At 41.2% G+C, this 21296-nt stretch overlaps 1 protein-coding gene across 1 annotated transcript in view; it reads right to left on the bottom strand.

Annotated features, from left to right (window-relative positions):
- nkain2 (sodium/potassium transporting ATPase interacting 2) overlaps positions 1–21296 on the bottom strand; it is a 134856-nt gene that overhangs the window by 34891 nt on the left and 78669 nt on the right. The window contains exon 4 of the mRNA XM_070548874.1: positions 3537–3737. Within this exon, the coding sequence (XP_070404975.1) occupies positions 3537–3737 (201 nt within the window). The remainder of the gene's footprint in view (positions 1–3536; positions 3738–21296) is intronic.

Below are 21296 nucleotides of genomic sequence, written 5' to 3'. Positions count from 1 at the left end.
TCCCAGTCTGTGAAGTCTCCGCCCGGACGGTGCCGTCCATGGGTGCGGGACGCCCTCCAATCGCTCCCGTCATCCCAATTTTTCAGACAACCAGATATCCTCCCACTCCAGTCAGAAGAAATCCAGTGATCATCAGGCCAAATATCCACACATCTTCGCCGTCCTCAATGGACAGCTGAGAGAGACAGATGATATTCAACTTCTTCCAGGAATCGAACATATATCCCGCTGCATGTGTCCCGTGAGGACAAGCGCGAGCCCCCTCCTCCGTTCTCATCGTAGAAAAAATCTTATCAATCAAGTTGAATGACCAATTAATTAAATCCATTTCAGAAAAATAGTGATTTCCAGAGGAAATGCAGAGAAGCGCTCTGTAGGCAGACGGGACAAAAAGAGCCTTGGGAAAAAGCAGATAAGGAAGCAAAGCAGAAGCGACTGTTCTCTGTGCGTGCTAGAAGAAGAAACAACAATGAATATGGATATGAAGCAGCTTTTATGGTAACAAGAGGACGAAGTTATAAACTCAATGGAGCCCGAGTGCTTTTATTTAGTCAAAAAAGAACAATTATCCACAAATTTACAGGAGACAAACGAAGCTGTGTGGCTGTAATGCAGTTAAGAATGCCGTAAACTTAAAGTACCAGAGAACGTAACTGTGTAGATCATCAGCTACACCACAGCAGAGAAATGTATGTCTTTATTTTACAGCAACACATTCCTAGAAATGATCAGACGAGACTCGGGGGCACCGAGGTCCATGTCTTTAAAGAAAACTAACAAGAAACATCTGAGAAGTAAAGATTTACATGGAATCATTTTTTGAAACCCCCTTGTCTGTTTAATTATAATTACATTAAAAAAAAGCTTTGGACTTGATCTCGGTTTAAGCTGGACCTGGACCGTGCTGAGCTTCATCGTAGGTCAAATATCCTTTTATACGCGACTGAGTAAAATCATATAAATATTATGTTTTGTTATTAGCAAAAAGGAATTTATCACGTGAAATTAACTTGAAATTTTAAAAAGTGCGTTGAAAATATGTCAGTGAACTAAATCCAATGCATAAACTGCACTAGTGTCTTCCAGCTAAATGATTATATTAGGTATTTTATGCATTTGATCGTTCACGTTAAGAAATAGTTCAGCACCTCCTGTGTGCTGAATGAATCATTATGCAATAAATAAAGTCTGCAGGATGAAAACAACATTTGTTATTTTTAGGAGTAGAGAGCAAACTGCTGGTGGAATGGCCCTCAAAGATTATAAAAAGTTTCTTTTCAAAGTTAAACACAAGATGTTTGAAGATAACAGACGGTATTCAGAGTAGGGGTTGTATCAACTAGTCGACTAGTCGACTTCACTGCTCTGTAGTGACTTGTTATGCCTTTCATAGACTAGTCGCGGTCACGTGATAATGACCGACAAGATGCAGTCCTCGGAAAAGACAACAGGTGACGAGCCCCTGAACGTCGGGAGGCGACGCGCTGTGCCAGAGCGTCGGTACTGACATCCGCCGTAAAACGGACATTTTACCGAATTGTGACCTTTACCCTCTTGCAATTTAAGCTTCCCCTCACCCCCATCCAAACCTTAACTGGCTTGCGTATGCAAAACTCTGATCGCTGACACGCTCCAGACATCTGCGTCCTGAGCACGGCCACAGTAACGTTATCAAATCAGGTGTCGCCACCTCAAAAACTAATTTAACATGCGATCGTTCATGTCGGCTCATTTCCTTTTATGTTTTCTGTCTTTTATTTGTGCCTGATGCGTTTCGCTGCTGCGGAGCGGCGCACATCACCTGTTTTGTCCTCCGGTGATGCACCTCACAGGTGCAGCCGGCGAGCACTCCGCTGTTTTTGCGGTCGGTAGATCTTTTAGAACTGCAGTTCAAAGGTAACTCATGAGGTGAATATATATGAACCCAGGTAGCAGTTTTTCTTTAGGATTGAGAGGAGATGCAGGAAGACAATAAACAGACAGGACAGAAAAATAGTCAAATAAAAACAAGTTAATTTTTGTACCTGCTGGTTGCAACAAACAGACACCACTGAAGGTAATCAGAAGTGAGGAACATAAAATGAAATAATTATTTTAATGTTTAGAGCAGCAGCAACTCCGAGAGGCTGCAGACGCATCAGTGAGTTTGCGGCCGCTGCGCAGGGGGAGGGGGAGAGGGCTGAAGCAGGGTGTTACGTGCCCTGCCCCTTTTTGGCCACAAGATGGCCTCGGTGGCTTCTGCCTCACCTGTCTCAGCTGTATGTAATTGGGCAATCATGGGCAGCTGTTGAAGGCTGCTCTCCTGCCCACAGTTTTTGAGAAGGTCCAGGGTAGTGAAGGCTCGGAAGAGTTTTTGCTGCTCTCTTCTCCTCGTGTGCTCTAACTTAGTATTGCTCTCATTCATCTGTGGTGTTCTGACTTATTTGGATTTGGATTTAGGATTAGACCTTTTGGTACTTTGACTTCGGACCGGTTTTGGACAGTGACTTTGGCTCTCCCTGAGCTTTCCTGCTTATCAGGAAAGCTCTTCATATTCTTGGTTGTTTAATCACCACCCCCTTCTGGGGTGGCATTTTCCTTTCTCCCCTTTTGTATATAACTCCTTTTTGTAAATATTCCTTTTGTAATAAAATCCTCTGTTTTAGCGACACAGCGCTTTGTTATCATTTCACCCACACAGAAATTTTATTACTTCCCTGTCCTCATCTCTCCTAGAGCCGGGGACGTGATAACGGGGAGGGGGAGAGGGCTGAAGCAAGATGCAGAAACTACCGTTGTTAAAAGAGATGTGTTAAACTTAGAAAATGTGGGCGCAATTTCAATTGTTAAAAACTCCAGCGAACCAACCAACCCCCCAACCCCCCATGCGTCGTAAAAAGACGCTTGGTCACCCATCATCAGTTTTAGCCGCTTCAGGTGCACGACGTCATGAACGACTAGTCGAAGTCGATTCGATTTTCATTACTTGACAGTCGACTTAAAAAAAAATTAAGTCATGCAGCCCCTAATTTAGAGTCATTAAATCAAGCATCCTGAGTTTAATAGGTTTATAGGTAAATATTCAACCAGAATCTCTGGTTGCAACAGAAAAAATTATTTGTAAATCCTTAAAAAATCAATGTCCATGGACCACAGCAAGCTAATAGGTTAGCTGTGACCTATAGCACATATATTCAGATGATAAGTTAGGTCTATATTTACCTAATCACTGTCTAGACTGCTTTTTAGATGCCAACACTACCACAAAAGACTGGAGAAGTTACATGTGACACTCGTCAGGCCAAAGGTTAAGTTACAGGCGGGGCTCTGACATCCTGGCTTTCAAAAAATTGTATCATCCAATCGGAAGCCATGCTGTCAAAAGACATAGCTACTTTAGCATATTCACCAAACTCTGCTCCTGTGGATCTATTAAATTTTAAAAGCTGAGACTAATACAAACTTCTTAAAATTGCTGTATTTCTGCTAACCAGACATATCCACATCGATCAAACACACGTAGTTAAGTGTGACGCTCCAGTGCGGTTAATACTCACAGCCAGGAGTATCTGCAGTGAAGAATGAGCCACCTCTATGAACTGGAAGTCCATCAGACAGCCAGATATAGATATATACCGGTGGTCCTCGGGTGCCCAGGAGGGAGGAGGGGTGATGGGAGTCACCCTGCACCCGGGGCCGTTCTCCATCCACCAGGAGCGATGCATGGACAGGTTGAATGTCAGGACAAGGTCAGAGTCCTGGAGAGGCAGAGAGACACACGGATGATGGAGGGTGAGTTGAATTACACTCCCAGACAGAGGACAGACAACGCTGACTGTCGCAGCAAGTTTCGAACAAGCTTTCACAGAACCAGGAAGTGGCGAGCAGAGCTAAAAAGAAACATAAAAGTCCACCAATGCGGGATTGCTTGGATTACATCTGAACCATGCAGATGAAATACATAAAGAGAAGATGGTAAACAGAGAGAAAATGTTGGTGTTTAAGCTTAAGGAGAAAGAAAAAAGGTGCTTAAGGATCAGAAACGTACTTGGTTTTAGACAGCACTACAAGATTTTGTTTATTTCTACAGAGAAAAGATAAAACAATCTGTGGATTTAATGATACTAGAGCAAATGACCACTCTGACTCAGGTTTAATTACTTCTATAACACTAAAACCATTTCCATGAAGTCATGAGAACTTTACAAGTCTAATTTTCTCAGCTTTTCATTGCTTTTTTCATGCCTTCAAATCAATTCACCACTTGGCTTCAATCAACTCTCCTTTACACCAAGAACAGGTCCAGATTTAACACTTACCGTTTAAAGTGACCACTTTTTAGCTGCACCGTTTGTTGAGCGACAAGTTGCAAGTATTAAGAGCAGGTTGACCTCTCATTTATTTTATTAAATTACAGCATTTTCCCCTGCAGGTACTGAGCAGTGCACTCGCTCACCACCTCATTTGTTCAGTTCAACTCTAAAAGCCTTAAAGACACACAATGAATCAGTTATGATTGGCTTAAATAATGCACATATTAAGGAATTCATTGAACAAGGGGAAACGTATATTATTCCAGGGGCAGCTGTGCAAACACAGACTTAAACACTAAGAAATGAAATGTTAAATTTGCTGAAAGAGCAAGTCACCCCCTACCAGTCTTACACCACCCACATTTCCTGTTTAAAAATGCACCACAAGGAGGTGTTGTCTGGCGGCCCAAGAGGGTGGGTTTGCAGCAGTGTGTGATACGTGCTGCTGACACCATACCTGACCTAGTTTACTTTTAACATAACGTTTAATTACGCACAGATGTCAATCACAGAGTTTGTGCTTTTCCAAGCGTACCTAGACTTATTCAGAGTTGGAAACATTTGTTATGGTGAAGAAAGTCTTTAAAATAAGTATTTATTTATATATGATGAAAATGTCAGGAGCCGCTCCTATAGTGTTGTGTCTCTGATGGTTCGTCTCCCTTATTAGTGTTGATTGAACTCACCTGCCCCTTGTTACCTTAGCCACCTGTTTCCCTGTATCAAGCTAACATTAACTTAAACAGTTTATTTACCTGCTGGAGCAGATTAAGATGATGATAACCCACTGAGAACATTTTCAGTGTTGTCATCATCCTCCAGTCAGTCATCGCATTTGGTGAAGTGGACCAAAACTTTAGAGCACGTTCTTTCTACCATGCTGCTATTTACAGCTGGAATACAACGACTGATGACATAAGGTACCAGACTCTATGGTACTGAAACAAGGCACTGTTTCATACCACATGAATCAGTACCAAGGGATTTGGTCAGTACCTTAGAAAAGTACAGATTACGGTACCCATCCCTAGCTTTAAGTAAAGTACAGATTACGGTTCCCATCCCTAGCTTTAAGTAAAGTACAGATTACGGTACCCATCCCTAGCTTTAAGTAAAGTACAGATTACGGTACCCATCCCTAGCTTTAAGTAAAGTACAGATTACAGTACCCATCCCTAGCTTTAAGTAAAGTACAGATTACGGTACCCATCCCTAGCTTTAAGTAAAGTACAGATTACATTACCCATTCCTAGCTTTAAGTAAAGTACAGATTACTGTACCCATCCCTAGCTTTAAATAAAGTACAGATTACGGTACCCATCCCTAGCTTTAAGTAAAGTACAGATTATTGTACCCATCCCTAGCTTTAAGTAAAGTACAGATTACGGTACCCATCCCTAGCTTTAAGTAAAGTACAGATTACGGTACCCCTCCCTTGCTTTAAATAAAGTACAGATTACGGTACCCATCCCTAGCGTTAAGTAAAGTACAGATTACTGTACCCATTCCTAGCTTTAAGTAAAGTACAGATTACTGTACCCATCCCTAGCTTTAAATAAAGTACAGATTACGGTACCCCTCCCTTGCTTTAAGTAAAGTACAGATTACGGTACCCATCCCTAGCTTTAAGTAAAGTACAGATTACGGTACCCATCCCTAGCTTTATGTAAAGTACAGATTACGGTACCCATCCCTAGCTTTAAGTAAAGTACAGATTACGGTACCCCTCCCTTGCTTTAAGTAAAGTACAGATTACGGTACCCATCCCTAGCTTTAAATAAAGTACAGATTACGGTACCCATCCCTTGCTTTAAGTAAAGTACAGATTACGGTACCCATCCCTAGCTTTAAATAAAGTACAGATTACGGTACCCCTCCCTTGCTTTAAGTAAAGTACAGATTACGGTACCCATCCCTAGCTTTAAATAAAGTACAGATTACGGTACCCATCCCTAGCTTTAAGTAAAGTACAGATTACGGTACCCCTCCCTTGCTTTAAATAAAGTACAGATTACGGTACCCATCCCTAGCGTTAAGTAAAGTACAGATTACTGTACCCATTCCTAGCTTTAAGTAAAGTACAGATTACTGTACCCATCCCTAGCTTTAAATAAAGTACAGATTACGGTACCCCTCCCTTGCTTTAAGTAAAGTACAGATTACGGTACCCATCCCTAGCTTTAAGTAAAGTACAGATTACGGTACCCATCCCTAGCTTTATGTAAAGTACAGATTACGGTACCCATCCCTAGCTTTAAGTAAAGTACAGATTACGGTACCCCTCCCTTGCTTTAAGTAAAGTACAGATTACGGTACCCATCCCTAGCTTTAAATAAAGTACAGATTACGGTACCCATCCCTTGCTTTAAGTAAAGTACAGATTACGGTACCCATCCCTAGCTTTAAATAAAGTACAGATTACGGTACCCCTCCCTTGCTTTAAGTAAAGTACAGATTACGGTACCCATCCCTAGCTTTAAATAAAGTACAGATTACGGTACCCATCCCTAGCTTTAAGTAAAGTACAGATTACGGTACCCCTCCCTTGCTTTAAGTAAAGTGCAGATTACGGTACCCATCCCTAGCTTTAAGTAAAGTACAGATTACGGTACCCATCCCTAGCTTTAAGTAAAGTGCAGATTACTGTACCCACCCCTAGCTTTAAGTAAAGTACAGATTACTGTACCCATTCCTAGCTTTATGTAAAGTACAGATTACTGTACCCATTCCTAGCTTTAAGTAAAGTACAGATTACTGTACCCATCCCTAGCTTTAAGTAAAGTACAGATTACTGTACCCATCCCTAGCTTTAAGTAAAGTACAGATTACTGTACCCATTCCTAGCTTTAAGTAAAGTATAGATACAGAAAAATTGGAAAGCTAGTGCAGAAATGAAGTACTTGTACTTTGTCATATTCCATTATTTCTATTAACTTAATAAAAATACTTTTTAAAGGAACAAGAGACACTAAAACTAGAAACATCAAAGTTAGATTTTCTTGTTCTTTTTTATCGGGAGAAAAAGCATGAAAGAAAGGATTAAGGTTAGTCATTTTACCACTTATTGTTATTTAATCTAATGATATATTTAAACTTCAATAGAAAATCTGTTCTTGATCAGCATGAAGCCACATTTTGTTTCCATTCTTCACATCTGTTTAATCCTCCACCTCAAACACTCTTGACTCTTTCATCTCCCTCCAAAACCTCTTTATTTCCCCTTGTCTTCTTTCTATTAATTTACTTTGCAGCCCATCGTTCGTCCTCCCCCACCTCCTCCTTTTCTTCCTCGGCCTCTCTCTATTTCGGCATAATGAGTAAATGCCTCATTAGCACAGAGCTCTGATTAATGCCATCTCCCCTTCTTTTGCTCCTCTTTTTAATGAGTGAAATCTCTTTAAATTCCTCTCTTGGTTTGTCTTTTGCCATCACTCTCCTTCTGTCTGTCACGGCCTGGCTCCATATCTCCCAGCCCCTATTTTTATATTCCTCACTCTCACAACTCTCCCACTTCTGCCTCCTGTTTTTTTCCCACTCTTCTCTCTCTTTTAAAAGGGGCCCTGGAAAGGGATGGTAATTATTTCACTAAGGTATCATCCATCAGTGCTTCTCTAATGAGCCTCTTTAAAAGCCACACACAAGCATGCAAACAAATGTAATCCACTGCTTAAAGCTGAATTTGGGAGAATGTCATTAACATGAGGCAGGATGCCGTGCTGCTAATTCTGCCATGCTCCCTCAGTTTCTGAGGGTAATGAAAATGGGATTAAAAAGTGTAATCTAGCAGAACTCAGCTATGCTGCTTTTCGTTTAGCTGTGCTAAACCACTTGTAGAATATGGCAGCAAATGGTTTTTAACCAGAAAATCGTTTTTTTTTTCATGTGAAGCAGTAGACAATATACAAATAGTTTAGTATAGTAAATGCAAAAACCAGTAAGAGATTAAAAACAACTCATATGGCTTGTATGTTTAATAGGTGTTAATATGCTGCTCAGAAGAGGTAATGGAGTTTGGTGTTCTGATTATTAAATAATACATTAAAAAATTAACCGATATAATTTGCCACATTTAGCATAAGCTTCCCATGAGATAAAACTAAATCTGTCTCATTTCATCTCGTGTGTGGTCTTGGAATCATCTGTTGCTAAGATCATCTAGATTAAACAAAAAAAGCAAAATGTAGCACTTGAGCTCGAGCCCCCCATATATATATATATATATATATATATATATATATATATATATATATATATATATATATATATATATATATATATGGATATATATATATATGGATACATATTATACATAATATATATATTATATATAATAATGCTATATACAATAGCATTATTGTGAATTGCTCTTGTAAATATACTTACTTGTTTTTTACTTTGCTCAACCCTAACGTTTGTTTCTAAAAAATATTACAATTTTGAGTTATGTCACTAATTGGTGCATAAAAAATCTTCAGTAGTAGATATTACTTCAAATAGGTAAATATGCAAAAAAACATCAAATATTCGCTATCTCTCTTATCTCAACTGCATAATCAATGCCTTCCAGCCTGGGAGTATCTAATATTTCACTCTATATACAGTGTTTATTTTGAGCTTCTCTGTTACAGGATCTCAACAGGAGATAGTATAACTGTGAAAAAACAGAAGCACACTGCAGACTAAGCTTATTGTTGCAAATCCCCAAATACTCCTAATATAACAAGATGTAGTGTACACAGAAGATTTAGAGACAAAGCTCAAATTACTCCTTACTCAATAGTGGAATACAAACAAATGCAATTGCAGCTGTGTACTGGCAGTGACATATTGATTGCATTTGGTGGAATTTTATATTGCGATGCTGCATTTAACCCACTAAGAGGATGAACCCATAGCTTGGAAATAAAATAATGAAATATTAATCTGCCCGGTGATGAATGGGCTGTTTGGTTTGCAACATGGACTTCTGCTTATGTTTTTGTGAGTTTCCTACTAAGCACCATCACTGACTCTTTTCCAATCATCTCTTTTCCCTCACACTCAATAACTACACACCGTCTATAATTTCCTGTTAGGATCGTGCACTGGTGCTCTCAGGTCTTTGTCTCTGACTGTGGGCCAGAGCCGCTTCAATAAGCCACATCTGTTTTTTTCCCCTGCCTTCCTCTTCACCTCTCCTCTCCTCTCCCTTCCTCATGCCTCTGGCCTTCTCTCTCCCTGTCTCCTGCTCTCTCAATTTCCCCTCAATTTCCCACCTCCGCATTTTCCTTTGTCTTCCACTCCCAAGAGGTAAAAGAATGAAGGGGAGAAAAAAAGACCTCTCTGAAAGGTCTATTATCTGATTGCCTGATAGTCAACAGGGGAGACGGGAGGTCATTTTAATGATACCTGCAATCGGGGAAGCTGGTTCAACAATTCAAATAACAACAAATTAATGACAAAAACTCATTCTCTGACTTTTTAGTTGGAGAAAAGCATTTCCTTTGATGATGTTCCAGCAGGAACTCACTGTGTGTGCTACTGGAACACGGTTGTACACTAATCCCTCGTTTACCGCGGTAGATGCGTTTCAGACCTGGCCGCGATAGGTGAAAATCTGCGAAGTAGGGACACCATATTTACAGTACAGTGTCAGAACCCAAGTTCCCAGACCAGCCTCTTCCAGCTAGCCGGCCTCCACTATGGACCAAAACTCCCAGCATGCCCCTCGCGGGGATTCCCTCCACGTCGCACCTACATCACAAACCGCGGCTATAAACGGAAGTCGCCTTTCCAGCTCACCACTCAGTCATCGTTTCTTCAGATTCATGATCAGAGTTTCCAACCTACCAATCAATCCCACGAACTATCAGCTCATAGTAAGTTATCTTACTTACTTCTGGAAAGCCCGGTATTTCCGTGTCACTTCGATGACGCTCGAACGCTCGGGGGTTTCCTGGATTAAATCGTGAGCCGGCGTTTCACCGACGCTATCACTTCCGCGTCTGTGAAACCACGCTCCCTACAAGCTCAACTCCCGAATCCAGCCGACCAGTCTGACATACAGTACTATATTGAATTATCGGATGATCACATTCTCTTTTTGTGGGTAAAACTCAAGTAAAAAAATTTCTTACTTGATTTTTTTATAGTTTTATTACAAAAAGTGCATTTTATGATGAAATTGATGAAAAAAACAGGAATTTATTGATATTTCGCATAGAAAAATGCCACGAATCAGTGAAAAATACCGCAAATCGGCGAATTTCCCTTGAATAAGGCTCCAAAAAAATCCGCGAAGTCGTGAATCCGCGATAAACGAACCGCGAAGTAGCGAGGGATCACTGTACACCAAGAAAAAAAGTTGAATTTACTTAATCAAATTAAGTATAAAGAGTAATATGCATTGTTATATGTTGTTATGCAAAAGTCAATGCATATTCCTTTTTACATTTCAGCTACTAGGTTTAGTGGAACCAGTCGACATACCGTGGCTAATTGAATTCAACATCTCCTTTCTTACAGTGTAAATGTGGCCCATCCGGCGCCAAGTTTAGGATGTTCATGAAGATGGAAGGGATCCATTTTTAAAGTTTAATTCACTCTTAGAGAACGTATGTAACCAGCGTGGAGTTTGCTCATCTATTCAATGTCACGGTCAAAAATAAACATAAAATGTGGCCTAGGAGCAGATAAGTGGAAAAAAGAAATCTGAGGCGACGTCTGCAGGAATGACAAGCACTTCCGTGAGTAGTCGTCATCTGCTCAAAGGAGCTGTGATGATGCAGTCATCCAAGGTGGAATCTGTGTTTTAAAAAAGAAACACTCGAATGATGAAGAGCTGAGGAGCAATCAAGGCAGGTGTGGATTTAACAAACAGGTTGTTGGATTTCATCCATATAAAACATTACAGGATGGATTCAAGTTCTCAGAGCTAATGAGGTCATTTTATATTATGTTTATTCATAGACACTATTTTCACTTTGACATGCTGTCTGGCTGTTAACATGTTTACTTTTTTAATCTGCAGCTTGTTCAGAATGCTGAAGCGAGCAAAAACCATCCAAAACTTTGGAACGAGCTTCCCTTCTCTGTTAGACCTTTCACATCCGTGGCGATTTATGAAGCGAGGCTGAAGACAAATGTTTTAAACTAGCTTTTACCTCTGTGGGTTTGCTGTTGCAATTATGTACCGTAATTTCCGGACTATAGAGCGCACCTCAATATAAGCCGCACCAACAAAAAAAAAAAAGGCTTTCTACACACACACCGCACTCAAATACAAGCCGCGGCACAGCAGCCACATGCGGGTCTCCGGCGCACAGCGCATGTACGACCATAACATAAGATAATCAGACAGAAAGACGCTACACGAAGGTTTTTTGTTGTTGTTTTAATTCAACAAAATGAATTTTAAACACGGGTGAACGTGCCTGCAAGTGTAGAAAAGAAAACAGCACTGATAGCATTCATATTTCTGGATGGTTATAAAATAAAAACAGCACTGACACGTTATTACCGGTAATTTGCATGTTTAGAAGAGAAGAACAGCGCTGACACAGCATTAATAAGCCCTGGATGGTTAGAAAATAACAACTGCACACAAAACATGCCTGGTTAGTAAATAAAACACACTTGTCTACCAGAAGAAGTCATTCGCTCTCATCTTCCTCTTGTGCACTAAAGCCATTAAAGTCCTCTTCTTTAGTGTCGGAGTTGAACAGCCTCAGAAGAGCTTCGTCACATACCTTTTCTGTGGCGATGTCCGTGTTGCTGTCATCATCCCGGGGTGAAGCTGGCTTGAATGAGTTCTTCCCGCTGCCGTCTCCAGCGCCGAACCATGGATTCATTCATGCCAAGCTTACGTGCGGCAGCGCTGTTTCCCTCCTTCACTGCCAGATCGATGGCCTTCAACTTAAATGCGGCATCATATGAACTCATACGTGTAGTTACCATGATGAGGGGGTATGGATTTGAAACAGATTCTTCGTCGTGCCGGCTGCTTGCATGTGCTAAATTAAAATGAGCACTTTCTTCGATTTCCACGTTTGACTTCCACCTGTTTCACTTTCTGCTAAAGCGCCCCCTAGTGGCAGGTGAAGGAAAACCTTCAGTAAAGCCGCTCCTCATTATAAGCCGCATGGTTCAAAGCGTGGGAAAAAATTAGCGGCTTATAGTCCAGAAAATACGGTAAATGATCTTACTTTATAATCTGTGCGTTGATTTGATCTGTTTTTATTCTATTTCTGTACAGCACATTGGTGACATGATTCATGTTTGTGAGGAGCTATACCTGTATAAGTAAAGACTGATTTGAGTTGAGTTGGTACTGGGATTATTTACGCAATCCGTATACCTGTACATAACTGACTGCAGCTAGTATACCAGCTACACAATGTGCACAAATATGTGCATAAACAACACCCTACGTAGTTTACATTACCTTACAGTTTATATTTACATTTTTCATTGTATTTTTGCATACTTCCCTTACTGTGAAATAAAGCTTTGACACTATTGAATTTAATGCTTAACCATATACTTATATCATGGTGTGAATATAAACAGAGAAAGATACCCCCCAGAAAGTGTTGAAAAACATGAAAAGACAGAAGACTTTGAAGTAGAAATAGAACATATGACATTTTATTGCAAAATTGTAACATGCAAATGTCCCCTGTAATTAGACAATATGTGAAACTTGTTGCAAAAGCTTTGTTAGAATTACACTTAAAATAATAAAAACACAGGTGTATGTAAGTTCGTGTTGGAGCTACTAATGCATACAAAGTAAAATGCACTTAAATGCAAGTTAACTCATTCACTGCCAATGACGATAATGTCGTCATTTGCATTTTTTTTTTACTGTTTGAGCATCGGAACGAGCCCCCGCGCTGAGAGAACAAACATCTCAGCCCTGAAGCCGATCTTCATCCGCATAACTCACAGATCACATGATCAGGCAGCAACACATCCATGTGTTAGGAGATAGTTTTGGGACGTTCCTGTAAAAAAAGTGAGGCGCGAACCGGAAAAGCGTCTGCCGATCACAATTCGACAACGGATTATGAAAGAACGGATAACGCTTGAAGCACGCGGCTTCTTCCTGATGTAAGAGGTGAGTCTCCTCTTTGTTTTGGTTGTTTTGGCATCGACATCATGCTAGCGCGCAACGTTCTGTGACTCTTAAAAAAAACAGTAAAAACGGTGAGAAATGCTGGCAGCGAAGGCCGTTAGCGATCAGGAAACGGCTGGCAGTGAATGAGTTAATATAGCTAAGACAAACCAGTACAAAGTACTAAGAAATGTGCCGACGTTTTACTGCTACTTAAAAATTTAAGTTCAACACCATTAAGAACATTTACAATTACTACTACTTTGTCTTAGTTATAGGAATTAGCATTTAAGTACATTTTACTTTGTGAGTATTAGCAGATCCAGCACATTACCATGAACTTGTTATTTTAAGTGCAGTTGGTTTGCATGCTTTGTTTCAAATAAGGGTAACTAACCAGATTTTACAGTGCACTTCGGTCTGATTCCACCTAAAACAAGTGTTGTGTCTGTGTAGCTGCGATCCCTGGCAGCTTAGTGAGATGCCAGCTTTCACAAGTAAAACAAGAGTGACATTTAATCAGAGGAAGAAGCACAGCAATGTAACATAAAACAGAGGATTAAAATACACAATAAAACGTGATGGTCTGACACAGACCTACCAAGAGCTGAGCGTCTGTCTAAATGTTTAAAAAAGAGGCTAAATCTAATTCTGTTTTGTCCAAAGTCAATTTTTGATCCTGTTTAAGTGAAGCTTTATCTCTATTTGCTGCTCTTTTTTGATCATGCTCTCTCCGTCTGCCGTCCCTCTCCATGCGTCGTCTGTGTCATTTCAACACAATCAGTCACGGTGCATCTCACTACATCGGTTTTCAATAATTTCCCATGGGTGTTAGACGAGGCCTTAGCCCATAATGTTCCAAGCACTTTTGCTGCTGTCAGATTGGTTGGGGGTGTTTGGGAATTGTTTATGAGCTGGAGGGTGCGTGGAGATGAGGTCTGCTCCAGATATTAACCCTGGCCTTAGCCATAGCAAACCCATTACCATTTTTAATAAAACGCCTCAACATAACTGTTCTGATCTCTTTGATCCTTGAAAAGGCTGGAGCAATTAAAAGCGCTGCAGGGAAATCCCATTTTCACGAAGGACAGAGGTTGCAGAAATGCTATCTGTCAACCTGTTAATGACACTTAAATCGTTCAGCAGATTTTCTTTGGTTTGAAGAGATTTTAATGGGTTGAGTCAACGTATCAACTTCTGATGAGTCACGGTCCTCAGCTGGTAGCTGTATGACTATATGAACCCATAAATCAATCAAATCAAATCAAAGATACTTTATTAATCCCAGAGGGAAATTAGAGTTTCAGTACACACAATTCAGAGATCAGACACATGATAAGAATTGGTGACTGTGGTCATTCGCAACCCTGAGTCGCGCTACCTTAATAGAGATAAGAGGGGTTTACATGAGGATTGGTTCAGGTGGAGGGAGAAAAATGGCACTGCAGTGTTACCCTCCATAGGGAGGGCAGCTTTGCTATGCAAAAAAAACCCACAAGATGCTAAAGTTATCCTAATTTTACCAAACATAAGTCAACATCAATGAATACAATTCATAAACTCAAAATGTCTAGACTTTACAGAGATGTGGAAGTTTCTCAGTTTAGTTCACATAGTGAAGCTCGTGCATCAGATTAGGTTTCATGAAATGTTTATCTGGCTTGAACGAAAGAAATATAATTAATATCTGAGGTCATGTGACTTGACTAGAAAAGGTCCATGTAAAGAAACCAGTGAGGAAATCTAGTGAAAAAATCATTGTCAACATCCTTAGTGACATATTCTCCCGAGGTGAACTGTTCCAATCTTTTCTAGCTGCTTCAAATAAGTCACAGCGGTCTTTAAAGTTATGCCGATTTTAGCCAAGATCATAAAACATATGCTGTTTTCTTGTACTTAGTTCCATGTGGTGGCAGTAGCTCATTAAAAATTCGCCTCAGGGTTGTGGGCGGAGCTGATGGTGTGGAGGACAAGGGCACGCTGGTAAAGCACCCGACTTACATGCGGGGGGTTCGAACCCAGGCTGGGCTAGATTTCTTCAATTTAGTTTGGAGGAGAGACTCAAACAGGTGGAGTAAAGGAAGAGCTCAGAGCAGCAGACAGAGCAGGTGGGTTACTTCTAAGCAACAATCAGGAATGTGTTTGTTCATTCTGGGTAAAAAAAATAGACGATTACTTTTTGTAGCTTAGATTCTCAGTGGCAGATTCTCTCCTCCACGCCGCTGCATGGCGCTGCTTTGTCCTCTCTGACCGGCTTGTGTGTGAGCGAGCTCGGTCAAACTTTCTAAACCAACGTGAAGAAATCTTTCAGCGTTGCATTTTGAAGTTGTCTGCTGGCTGCCTGCTCAGCGGAAGCAGAATCTCCTGGAGTTGTGTGAGAATTGCGTAAAACGAACTCGTGTTTCCCACGGCTGTGCGGCCTACTCGGAGCCCGGCTCCGCCCTCCCCCCAGGACCGAGCCCCAAACCACACATGGTGCAGTACTGTTCAGGGGGAGGAGGCGCGCCAGGTGCTGTAGCACTCTGTTGTGACCTCTGCTTTACATTGTTTTAACACATCAGTCCCTTCCAGAATATAGATTTAAATATATACAAATATTTATAACATATATGTCCCGTCAAATTGTTCCAAAATGAAAGTTCAACAGATGTCTAATCTGGACGTGAATTCAACGTCTTTCCATTTTCCATTTGGACATTTAATGACCATCGGTGGGCATCTTATTACGGTACAATAATACAGTACACACAGTAATACGTATTAGCAGGGTCCGAAATAAAAATTTTTACTCACCGGCCAAGTTGGCCGGTAGATGATGAAAATCTACGGGCCAAGCATATTTTTTACCGGCCAAAATTCTAAATGATTTAGATCCACCTAAAGCATGTTATTCTATATTATGTTGATTCCAAACAGAGTGACAAAATAATTAAAACATTAATTAACAAGAAAAACAACTCTTTTGTCATTTTTACTATTTATTTATTTTTAGAGATGTTTTTATGAACTCTTTCATTGAAATCTAGTCAGACTCCTTGTTTTCTCTGTCCATGAAGTCTGGCCTCCTGCTTCTGACACCGTCTTTGTGCCAAAGCATTACAGCCTCATTTGGGTCATAGTCCTTGATATCTGGAGAACACAGCTGCACCATGAGAATATCTGAAAGTGTGTCAGGGCTAGGGTTGTCACGGTAACCGGTGTAGCAGTAAACCCCGGTAAAAAAGTTGACAACAATAATAACCGTCTTGTTTAAAAAAAATTATCTCGGTGGATTACCGTGGCCGCGGTGTAGGCGCGGTGACCCTTACCAGCCACCGTATCATCTGCTGAAGTGGCCGGCGGCATATGCGCACTTTGTTGTTTACGACCAAAACTTTCTTTAAGCTAAAGCTGAAATAATGGCCAAAAGAGGAGACGGCAGCACTCGGGACATTTATTATCCCTCAAAGAAGACAAAGTTGGAAGTACGGGCATTTTTTGGATATTTGAAGAATGCCGAGGGACAGTTGTCTGTGAAAGGCAGCAACGCTACGTGGCCATCATAATGTAGCCATTGTCTCACGACTCCGCCATCTCCAGTTCGCCACTTTTCACAAAATCTTCTGGTTGCCACTGGTCCTGCTGGTTTTTCTTCCAGTTCGACGAGTTTTCTTTTGGAAGGCTGGCTGACTCCAGTTAAAAACCGCCACATTTCACTGCTAGTTTTAACACGAAGCTAACTGCTAACTTGATAAACTGATTGAATGGGATAGGTGAATATCACGTTGGATGCGGCGTTCGTGTTTCGCGTACGTTTGTGTACGTTGCGTGCAGGCGGGAGGAGTATCAGAAATCCGTGGAAGATGACTGATAAACATAACTCATTTGGTGCAAACATTTACTCGCCACGTGGCAGGTAGAGCTCAAAAATTTACTCGCCAAATGGAGCAATTTACTCGCATTTGGCGAGTGGCGAGTGTTAATTTCGGACCCTGCGTATTAGTTATAACTGACATCTAAGCCAGTACCTCATATGGCCCAGCCTGGATTGGAACCCAGGTCCCCTGCATAGTTGAGCTACCCAGTAGAAAACTGATGAATATCCATCTTGTTCTCTAGTAGTGGAGTTTGTGGTCCGCTCAGTGGCTTTTTGATGCAACAAAGCCGGTAAGTTTTAGACTGAAGTTTTTTGTCTGCTACTGATTCACAGCAATTTGAATGCAGAGCTACTCAGAAATCCCATTCTAAGCTGAAATTTCTTTATATATGTCCCGTAGCATAAGACAAATCCTCAAGAACATGTTAAAAACAGCAAAAAACACGATTTCATGAGAGTGGGCCTTTAAACACTAGAATAATCTCTGTTTTCATGTGACACGTCAATAAAAATAACATAGATTAGTTTTATTCCTTAGATTTAAATCCAATTATCTGCAGATTTAGCGTACAAAATGTTGAGATGCACCAAAAAGAGCATTTCAGCATCATCATGGTCAAGAAAAGTGACTGCAAAATATTCTGAATAATGAAGGAATGATGTCACAACATGCATTTGATTGCAACTCATCATGTGTTGCAGCTTCTTTGGTCTAAAACAAACGGTTGTCGGTGCACACGAACCGACTTTTAGTAACGATGACGAATCAAATCCCATCACCAGCTGGTAATAGCTCAGGGCTTCAAAGATAGAAATTAGCTAGTAGAAAGGTCCCACTAGAGAAGTGTTGATGGATAAAAGAAAAAAAGGCAATTTCATGCCATGACTTCAACAAATGCATCCATTGATCAAACAGCGTCGAAGCTGATGGATTAACTCAGTGAATCGGGGTGGATGTTTTAACTAGAACGCCCGTGATTAAATGTGTGGGACCCTCTCATTCATCTCCTCCATCGGCAGAGCTGAAGGAATACTGCGGGGAGCAAAATTAAGCTGCTATTAGCATGCAAACCGGTCACGGTGATCTGTTTTTCGTACTTTCCTGAAAGGACAAATTGGGTGGTTTGCAGTTTGATTTAGTGTCATATTTCTGCTACAATTTCACAAGCAGAAGAAGAAAAAGCTCTGAGAATTTCTGTTAATGCTGATGTGATTGAATTCTAGTTTCCCCCTGCACGGAGACAAAATCCCATTCTCATTAGAGTTTTTTAAAACAAACTTTAAACTTGTACCTTTTTTCTAAACTTCCTTCAGCCCCAGTTGTCTTTTCTTCTTTTCTTTTGTCTTAAAAGCAACAGATTCACCCGAGACTTCATCCCAGAACTTCAGTAACACTTATCTTGCCCTAACCCAGGGGTGTCAAACTCAAACTCACACGGGGCCGAAATGAGACTCTGGGACGGAGTCGCGGGCCAAACTTAATATTTTTTGAAAAAGTGACGGCAAATTTGCACATTTTCATTATCAACATATATGCAATTTTGAACCTTTTAATTTGGAAACAAACTTATTTTTGCATTAACACTGACTGTGGAATAACCAAATTACACACGAGCGAGTCAATTTTAAATAAAACGCATCAGTGGTATTCATTACTTGTGGTATATTCAGCATTTTAAAAATCTATTCAGGATTTATGTTTTCTTGTTTATTCATTTTTCTTATTTTTTATTCTCCCTTTTTTCTCCTATAATAAGTGTCATCGCTGCTGTGACGTCTAGCTTTCCCCACTGAGGAACAATAAAGGGATTTTCTATTCTATTAATCTATCTGCAGCCTTTCCACTTCCTGTTTACTGTAGGTTAAATCTTTTCTCACGGGCCAACAACAAAATAAACTAAATGGAGAGCGTCTGAGCAGCTTGACCACGTTGTTGTGTGTCGGGGAGGAAAAATAAAAACTACAGCAGCCACAGAGTCATGCTGATTTGAGCGTGTCGCTGCTCGCTGGAGTTATATCAGCTCTGTCTGGAAGTTAGTTGGAAAACTTTCTTTTTCAGTCGTGAACACATTACTGAGCGGCTAGAATCTCCGTTTCTGGTCTTCAACGTCGGCAAATAGCTGAGTAAACTCGGCGCGGAGTGTTTAATAATAATACATTTTATTTCAACAGTGCCTTTCTAAACACTCCAAGATACTTTACAGACAGAGATAAAATACACAACAATAAAAGATAGAACAGCATAAAACAAACAGACAGATTGGAGCAAAGAGAGTAACTATTGGAATGATAGACGGAACAGGTGGGGTTTAAGTCTGGTTTTAAAGAGAGTGAGGGAGTCAATCACTGCGTTTACATGCAGCCAGTAACCCTTTTAAAACCCGAATATTCACAATAACCCGGTTCCGCAGGTCCTTGTAAACACCGCCAAAAACCCGGATATGCTCATAACCGGGTTTTAAAACCCGGTTACTACACCTGGGGTAACCATTTTCTAACCCGAATGTTTGGTCGTGTAAACGCATATCGGGATATCCCCATCAAAGCGTGTGTTCTGCGCATGCTCTGTTCGCAAGGAATCTTGGTCTTGTGAGTAGCGAGACGTCTTGTATGCGCCAGAACACCGGAAGTAAACAACAAGTTGGGAGCAACATGCCGAGTCGCGGCACAGCACCACACTTTTGGAGTGACGAGGAAACTAAAGCGCAAACAAACGCGGTCGCTATCTCTTCCGAACTGGGAAACATGTTGTTGTTTTCACGGATACCGGAAAAAGAAGAACCGGAAATGACGCATATTGCGTCTGGACGTAGTCCATACGTCCTGACGCTACCCCAACGTCCGCGTTTAAATCGGGTTATGCAAGTTAGGGGTAACTCTTTCTATTTATGCTTGTAAACGGGTTATTCTGATCAACTCAGAAACCCGAATACCGACCTTAACCCGATCATAACCCGGATATTGGCTGCATGTAAACGTAGTCATAGTTATGGAGGTCAGGAGAGAGTGAGTTCCAGAGCTAGGGAGCAGAGCGACTGAAGGCCCTGCTCCCCTTAGTGACCAGACGGAGAGGTGGGACAGAGGTGGATGGAGGAGGAGGACCTGAGGAAACGGGTGGAGGTTGAGGGATGAAGGAGGTCTGAGAGGTACGGGGAGCTAGGTTATGGATGGCTCTGAATGTATATAGCAGAATTTTGAATTGGATTCTGGAAGTGACGGGGAGCCAGTGGAGCTGCTGAAGAACAGGGGTGATGTGGTGGAAGGAGGGAGTTCTAGTAATGATGCGGGCTGCCGAGTTCTGGAGAAGTTGGAGTTTATGGAGGGATTTGTGAGGAAGGCCGAAGAGGAGAGAGTTGCAGTAGTCAATACGGGAAGTGATGAGGCTGTGGACAAGGATGGCAACCGAGTGAGTAGTGAGGGAGGGCCGTAGGCAGTTAATGTTACGTAGATGGAAGTAGGCAGACCGGGTAATATTGTTTATGTGGGACTGGAAGGATAGTGAGGAGTCGAGGATGACACCCAGACTCTTGACCAGAGGGGAGGGGGAAACTAAGGAGTTGTCGACAGGAAGTGTAAAGCTGTGGATTTTGGATAGTAAGATTTAGTGCCGACAAGTAACATTTCTGTTTTATCACTGTTAAGTTATCATTAAGTTATCACTGTTAAGTTATCACTGTTAAGTTATCACTGTTAAGTTTGATGTGAATCAGTCTTTTAGTGTAGTTTGTCCGAGACAGCGGAGCTGCAGACGCCGGCAGCAGACGCTGGAAAAAACACAAAGGAGGGGGCACTTTGGCTCTGCGCTAACGCTGTAAAGCATCATGGGAGTTGTAGTCTTTTATATATTTATCTCGCGGGCAACATAAAAATGCTCCGCGGGCCTTGTGTCTGACACATGTGCACTAACCTGTCTAAACCTCTCAGTCTGGCCGCGGTTCCTCCTCACTTTGCTTGTCTTCCTTTTTCAATATTCCCTTTGCTCATGTGTTCTGATCCTGGACCAGTATAATAGCTCAATATCAGAATCTGGATGCATTCATTTGGAGGTTTCATC

Source organism: Nothobranchius furzeri, chromosome 2, assembly GCF_043380555.1.
Source record: "Nothobranchius furzeri strain GRZ-AD chromosome 2, NfurGRZ-RIMD1, whole genome shotgun sequence".
NCBI lineage: Eukaryota > Metazoa > Chordata > Actinopteri > Cyprinodontiformes > Nothobranchiidae > Nothobranchius > Nothobranchius furzeri.
This window is presented reverse-complemented; position numbering and strand designations above follow the sequence as displayed.